The 8,158-nt window shown below is 48.2% G+C and overlaps 1 protein-coding gene across 1 annotated transcript; it reads left to right on the top strand.

Moving 5' to 3' along the window:
• The first annotated feature begins 653 nt into the window (after positions 1–653).
• Positions 654–3,617, top strand: LOC135398403 (uncharacterized). Its single transcript, XM_064629813.1, has one exon. The coding sequence runs from the start codon at positions 654–656 to the stop codon at positions 3,615–3,617; it is 2,964 nt and encodes a 987-aa protein (XP_064485883.1).
• The last annotated feature ends 4,541 nt before the right edge of the window (positions 3,618–8,158 follow it).

Here is an 8,158-nt window from a genome sequence, read left to right as displayed (position 1 = left end):
CTCATCACAGCACCATTCTGACAACGGACATTCGGACCTTCTGTGCAAAACAGCTAAGACTTTGAAATTCTCTGTCACCGTGTTGAAACTGTGTTAAGGCCATTTCCACGTAGATAATGTTTTCTTAATGAGCATTGCACCCTGTATTATTTAGTTATAATTAATATCTGTGTTGAAGCATTCATCGGTTGTTTCTTTTTAATTTTGTAAGATTGAGTAAAACGTTGTGTTGGATTGTTATCGTTGTACCCTGAGTCTCTCCTTTGACGATTACACCATCGTGCTCTAACGAGTGCTGATCGCCCTGGGTCGAACTAAGTATCGTCGAGGGAATCGTGGGTTGGCTAGAGTGTTGATTTGTCCGTCAGTAACCGCCGAGTGTAAACCGGTGAGTGCATAAGCCTCTCAGTCTTCGGGACCGAGCGCTTAACGGAGTAACGTGGTGTACAACCACATCGCAATCAGCATCCCCACCGATCTTGGGAATCATCTCAAAACGCGAATTCAAGTTCATTCCTTTTCGACCATATATACTTAACAAAAAATGGCGTCCGCGACAGGACCCAGGTGGCGATGCATGGTGTAGTCTGTTGGGGGTGTGGTCTCTGGATATTGAGTGACTGAGGTTGTTGTCAGAAGTGCTGTTATCAGGTATGGTCATGGAGATCGGCAAATTAGTTGAGATAGGCGAGAAGCTTGGATTGCAAGGGCGTGAGCTTCAGGAATGGATAAACCAGGAGAGGACTAGAGATCGCGAGGAGCGGGCTCTAGAACGAGAGCGCATGAGGGAGGCCGAAGCCAAGGCTATAGAAGCACACGAAAGAGAAAAGGAGGCGCACGAAAGAGAGAGAGAAATTTTGGAAATGAAGCTGCGGCTTTCCGAAAAAGGTTCCCCCCAAGTGAGTGGGTCGGACGAAGGACAGACGGTTCCGCCATCGTCGCAGTTTCAGGGAATTAGTCCCCATAAGTTGATGTCAGCGTATGACGAAAAGAAAGATGATTTAGATGCATATTTGATGCGTTTTGAACGAATAGCCGATGGTCAGATGTGGCCTAAGGAGCAATGGGCAGCGGCATTGAGTATGTGCCTTAGCGGAGAAGCTTTGAGCGTGTTTGGGAGGTTACCAGCAAGCGATTGCAACGACTACGTGAAGCTGAAAGAGGCCTTGCTGAGTAGATTCCGTTTGACGGAAGACGGTTTTCGTGGCAAATTCCAAACCGCACCACCCGTAGATGGGGAAACGGCGGGTCAGTACCTCGCTAGGCTAGATAACTACTGGGAAAGATGGTTGCAGCTAGCAGGAACAAAGAAAGAATATGAAGATGTCAAAGAACTGATGATCCGCGAAAGGTTTTTAGAACGATGCGACCCGAAGCTTGCGTTGTTCATCAAAGAGAGGAAGCCGAAGAGCCGAAAAGACCTGTCCGAATTAGCGGACCAGTTCATGAACGCGCAGGGGCGTACAAACCTAGGGAAGAAAATTAGCGAAAGCGGAGTTCCGGAGAAGCAAGTTGCTCCCGTGTCGGGAAAAACCGGAGCCGATGGGAAAAGCGCAAGCCCAGGTGTAGCACAGCGGCAGCGATGCCTGATCTGCAATAGGCTCGGGCACAAGGCCTCTAATTGTCGTACAAATGTACCTAGAGGAGCCTCAGATATAATTTGCTACAGATGTGGACGTCGTGGGCACAAGAGCTCGGAGTGCAGGAGTACAAATACTGCGAAGAAGGATGGAACTGAAAATTCGGTATCCACATGCGTTCAGGGAGGATATGTTGAACTCAAGAGCGGGGAGAAGGTGCCCGTGGTAAACGTTGCGTCCAAGGACAAACGTCCACCAGAGGAGAACAACTTGCCGGTTGTGGAAGGCATTATATACGGCAAACGCGTCAAAATTCTCCGAGATACGGGGTGTAACACTGTCATCGTTAACAAAGCACTCATTACGCCCGAGCAGCTGACGGGAAAGACGATGACTGTGTTCCTACTTGATCGCAAGGTCAGAATGTTACCTGTTGCCACCGTTCACATTCAGTCACCGTACTACACGGGGGAGCTTGAGGCAGGATGCATGGAGGATCCTTTATTTGACGTTATACTTAGGAATGTGCCCGGAATGCGACGCGTTGAGGAAGACGACCCACACTGGGAAACCGAACCTAACCATGGAGAAGACACTGGTTCAAAGGAACAAGACGTTCCCGAACTAGAAGGGAATACACCGAGCGTGGGAGGTGGCCAGCAAGAAACCCCTCCTAAGATACTTGCGGTGACTACGCGACAACAGTCCAGAAAGCAGAGGGAAGATTTCCGGCAGTTGAGAAGTCCACTCCTAAGCGAGGGCATAGTGACCGAAGATTTCGGTAAAGAGCAAAAGGACGACCCGACTTTGCAAAAGTTTTTTGCTTCCATCGGAAAACAATTCCAAAGCAAGAACCGGCGTCAGGGCAGCTACCTGTTTTTTGAGGAAAACGATTTGCTTCATCGGAAGTACAAATCGTTTAGTGGGGAGACAACAATTCAGCTAATGGTACCTCAAAAATTCAGGCTTACGGTCTTGGAGTTGGCACACAATGGAATAATGGCCGGACATCAAGGGGCAAAACGCACGGCCGAGAGAATTATGACAGAATTTTACTGGCCAGGACTGCAGTCAGACGTGAAAAGGTTTGTCCGAACGTGCGACATTTGCCAGAGAACCAGTGACAGGGGCAGGACGCGACCTTTGCCACTAGGGAAAATGCCTATCATCGACACTCCATTCAAAAGAGTGGCCATTGATATCGTCGGACCGATAAAACCACCGTCGGAAGGGGGCAATCGCTACATACTTACTCTCGTCGACTATGCTACCAGATTTCCGGAAGCCGTTGCTTTGCCAAGCATCGAAACAGAAAGAGTAGCTGAAGCTCTACTGAACATATTTTCCCGGGTTGGATTGCCAGATGAAATACTCAGCGACAGGGGGTCTAACTTCACTTCCGACCTGATGAGGGAGATCAGTCGGCTGCTATCAGTTCGCCAGCTCACCACAACACCATACCACCCGATGGCCAACGGACTCGTAGAGAAGTTCAATGGAACACTGAAGAAGATGCTGAAGCGAATGTGCCATGAGCGCCCACGGGACTGGGATCGCTATTTGTCACCCCTTTTATTTGCATATAGGGAGGTGCCACAGGCAAGCCTGGGATTTTCCCCATTTGAGCTTTTGTACGGCCGAAAGATGAAGGGGCCGTTGGCAATTTTGAAACAGCTGTGGGGCGGAGCACAGATTGATGAAGAGGTGAAGACGACGTATCAGCGTGTATTGGATCTGCGTAACAAGCTGGAAGAGACTTGTCAAATCGCCCACGAGGAGCTGGAGAACGCGTCGCAGCGATACAAGATGTATTATGACACGAGAAGCAGAGACCGACAGCTCCAGGTTGGAGACGAAGCCCTACTGTTACTTCCGACGGAGGGAAATAAATTAATGATGCAATGGAAAGGACCCTTCAAAATAATTGAAAAGAAGGGAGAAGCTGACTATGTTATCGACCTCGGACACAAAAAGAAGCTGTTTCATGCGAACATTCTGAAGAAGTATATGAACAAAGAGAACCAGCGACACAAGTAAACGCCATGTTGGCATCAGTGGCTGCGAGGGATGGGTGCGAAGACCACGTGGACGTCGACGTGGAGGTTCCCACTACGTTAGGAGAAACGAGAGAAGATTGCCGAGATGTAATCGTCGGTGAGGAGCTAAGCACACAGCAGAGAAGTGACGTGCAAAACCTAACGACGGCGTATCAAGAAATATTTTCCGACTTGCCCGGCTCCACTAATTTGGTGGAATGCAACTTACAGACGGCAACAGACTGTCCGGTGCACGTCAAGCAATATCCCCTTCCGTTCGCTGTACGAGGTGAGGTTGAGAGGGAGTTGGAGGGAATGCTTCAGCTGGGAATTATTGAGAAGTCCAACTCTCCCTACCATTCTCCAGTTTTGATCGTAAAGAAATCCGACGGATCAAACAGGGTCTGTATTGATTTCCGAAGACTCAACGACATCCTCGTTGCAGACGCAGAGCCCATTCCCAGGTCGGATAGCCTAATTGCAGAGGTTGGCTCTCGCGTATATTTCACTAAACTCGACCTTGCCAAGGGATATTGGCAGATTCCCCTCAATGAGGAGTCAAAACCAAAAACCGCATTTTCGACACCAAGTGGCCTGCATCAGTTCAGGTACATGCCGTTCGGTTTGAAGACAGCACCAGCGGTTTTTGCAAAACTCATGCGAGAAGTGCTGCAGGGAATCCCCAATGTGCAACATTACTACGATGACGTGCTCATCGCGACTGATACGTGGGAAGAACACGTTCAGACCCTGAACGAAGTTTTCAGGAAGATTAGAGAAGCAGGGCTAACGGTACGACCAACAAAGTGCGAAATTGGGTTCACTGAGTTGTCATTCTTGGGACACAAGATTGGTCACGGGAAACAAAGCCCCATCTCAGCTACATTGGAAAAAATCAAGAATGCACAGAGGCCGAAGACGAAGACGCAGGTCCGGTCGTTTTTAGGACTGACTGGCTAATATCGACAATTCATCCCTAACTATTCGTCGATTGCTGCGCCACTGTCAGACCTGACGAAGAAACGAGAGAAAACCCACGTAAAATGGGGAGAAGAGCAAGAACGGTCGTTCTGTACGCTCAAGGCGCATCTTGCTGAGGCACCAATTTTGCAGTTGCCCGATTTCACGAAGCCGTTCATTCTTCGAACAGACGCCTCTGACACAGGCTTAGGAGCGGTTCTACTTCAACGGGGTTCCGATGATCTTCACCCAGTAGGGTATGCCAGTAGAAAGTTATTAGACCGAGAGCGGGCGTACTCAACCATTGGGAAGGAATGCCTCGCTGTTGTCTGGGTAATCAGACATTTCCACATATTTCTGTATGGGACCCAGTTCGTTATTCAAACTGATCATCAGCCGCTTAGATACCTTGACAGCGCGAAGTACATGAATACTCGAGTGCTCCGTTGGGCACTAGCTGTGCAAGAGTATGATTTCAAAGTCGAGGGCATCAAGGGCAAAGATAATGTCGGTGCCGACTACTTAAGTAGAACCTAATGAGGGCACTTTTCATGATGTCGATATGCATGAGTTATGCATGGCTTCTTAACTGTAATCTGTTTACGTACCCATGTAACGTTTTTATTATACTTCATGCCAATTGTATATGCATGGGCATATGGGTGGAATAAGTAAAGCGTGCGCTGCATACACAGCCGATCGAAATGTTACTCCATTTTGTTGCGCGATTTGTGCTGATATGTTCATCTGTTGGGTTTTTGATGTTCCAAGTTGTTCAGTCGAACGTTTGTGTTATTATACCGTCGGAATCTCGTCTATTGTAAGGTTTGAAATGTTAACCCGTCAACATTCTTGAAAAGGGGGCAGTGTCACAAATCCGTGATTCCGGCGCATTTCGGGAACTTTTTCGAACATGGGCTATGTAGCTAAAAGTACGGTAGCCGAGAGCCGCATTTGTTTTTTACATCATGTACTTTGTCTAGACGTCGAAATGGCCTTTTTCCTGCGAAAAGCAGTTAGTGTTTATGTCTGGGGACCGAACATTGGGAAGGGCAGCGAACCCCTGGCCGTGTGGTCGCAGGTGTCAAGTGACACCACCGAGTGTGTGTGCGTCTGAAAGTCTGGAATTCCTTCTTCCCGGCACTTGAGAAAAACAACATAACAAGCAAAACGAACAGTGAACCAGACCAGGAGCGAGACCAAGAAACGTCAGTTGTGGTTTGGAAACAAGCGTGTGCGGCAGCGTCAGTCCTCGAGGGGAGACGTCGGCGAGTTCCTTTGTTTGGGTGCGTCGTGCAAGAAACCGCAGAGACCACAGACCGAAAAGGACCCCCGCCGCACGACCCGACTCATCACAGCACCATTCTGACAACGGACATTCGGACCTTCTGTGCAAAACAGCTAAGACTTTGAAATTCTCTGTCACCGTGTTGAAACTGTGTTAAGGCCATTTCCACGTAGATAATGTTTTCTTAATGAGCATTGCACCCTGTATTATTTAGTTATAATTAATATCTGTGTTGAAGCATTCATCGGTTGTTTCTTTTTAATTTTGTAAGATTGAGTAAAACGTTGTGTTGGATTGTTATCGTTGTACCCTGAGTCTCTCCTTTGACGATTACACCATCGTGCTCTAACGAGTGCTGATCGCCCTGGGTCGAACTAAGTATCATCGAGGGAATCGTGGGTTGGCTAGAGTGTTGATTTGTCCGTCAGTAACCGCCGAGTGTAGACCGGTGAGTGCATAAGCCTCTCAGTCTTCGGGACCGAGCGCTTAACGGAGTAACGTGGTGTACAACCACATCGCAATCAGCATCCCCACCGATCTCGGGAATCATCTCAAAACGCGAATTCAAGTTCATTCCTTTTCGACCATATATACTTAACACGAGGTTTTCGCTTCAACATTCCACTGCGGCTTGAATAAATCTGGAGCACAGACACAACTCCGCAGTCACCAGTCGTTTTCTTAGTTACTCATCATTATTATTACCATCATTGTTATTAATTAAGTCTTGTGTTCGGAGGGGACACGATCAGTGGTTGTGCAAAGCTATTGGTGGTTGTGTCGAGCCAGATAGAACTTAGGCCGTATACAACCATCTTGAGATCTCCTGCAAAGAAGGGTTTGTGTGCATCGATGCGTTTTTCAAAGTAAATAACAGTCCAATCCGGTTGTTCCAATACGATCCAGTGTACCGTTCATGCCTGTTTATAGTAATTTCTAACATCAATGATCCGGCCACACACAGGAACTTATATTTCCTCGTATTATCTATGACGTCACCAGATAACGGGGTTGACGGAACACAATATAGAGAATGGCGGGACCCAGCACATGGCAAAGGAAGACTCCGGACCACAAAAGCACAAATAAATAAGGGTTTAATGACCCTGGCTATTTACAGACGGTATATACAAATTGGATGGGACAATAAGGCTACACACGCGACAGTCTATGGAGTGAGAACACGCCGCTCGGGGAAGCTCACCGTCTTGTAGTCTTCTCTTGAGATCTGAGGCGGGATGGCAGGTTGGGACGGAGGGTCGATGGCGCACCAGAGGAACGTTGGAGTCCCGAATCCCGTAGACGCCTTGGGGAAAGACGAGCCGATCACGACAGAAGCAGCAGCCGACAGTAGCAGTAGCGGACAGTAGCAGTCCTCCGGCGCCGAGCCTGACAAACTGACTGGCCAAATTCCTCTCTTCTCAGTCCTTTGTTGAGAGTCGGCTTATGTAGCCCTCGGTGACCTCGTTCATGGACCACTTTCGCCTATGACCATCGGGACTCCGGGAAAGCGGCCTTCACTCTTGCTTTGATCCAGAGGTGTAGGAGAGGGAAGCTTCCCCGAAATAGCCCGGCACGTTCTTGAGTTCCCGCGCACTCAAAAAATGGCGAGTTCGAAATATATCTGACCGTCACATATCGCTCTGTCTCTATGTGCGCTCATCCAACCCTCACCCACTTTCCCTTTCCTGCCAGCCATCCCCCTTTCCCTCTATTCCACATCCTCTTCCTCAGTCGGTATTTTTCACTATGAAAGGTGGCAACCCTACGTGAAACGTCAATTTGCCTTATTTTACCGGTTCGAGTTTGTGCGAACTCAGTCAACTGTTTGAACTGTCTCATAAGGCTAACGAGAATCTCTCGTATTTCCGGTTAGTGCAAGCCGGGTTTTACAGTCATTCTTTACAGTAACGTTCAGCAGGACTGTGCTGTAATGTTCGTAATGCTGAAAAAATTCTAGAAATTCTACCGTTGCCTCCCATAATAATAATTCGCCGTTTCCTTTTCTTTTCGCTAAGAGTGCACGCCCCAGTCAGTTCCAAATTTCTGAAGCTTCGGGAGAAATTCGATATTCCCGGTTGCGAAATCCACGATCTCGAAATTCGCGGGATATAAGAAAAAAAAAATGGTCCCTCGTTGGGTGACGGAAAAAATGGTCCCGCAAGCACCTGCGCTGCCAATACAGGGGCGTAGTTGCAGATAGCCGATGGAGCACATCACAGCCGACCAAGTGTTACCATTCGCGCTCCTGATTTGAAAGTCCATTCAATGGGCAACATAAAATCGATATAATT

This window comes from Ornithodoros turicata, chromosome 6 (genome assembly GCF_037126465.1).
Source record: "Ornithodoros turicata isolate Travis chromosome 6, ASM3712646v1, whole genome shotgun sequence".
Taxonomy (NCBI): domain Eukaryota; kingdom Metazoa; phylum Arthropoda; class Arachnida; order Ixodida; family Argasidae; genus Ornithodoros; species Ornithodoros turicata.
Note: the sequence above shows the minus strand (reverse complement) of the source record. Positions and strands in the feature narration are given on the sequence as shown.

Coding starts and splice junctions, on each gene's coding strand:
- LOC135398403 (XM_064629813.1), top strand. CDS start 654: ATGGTCATGGAGATCGGCAAATTAGTTGAGATAGGCGAGAAGCTTGGA.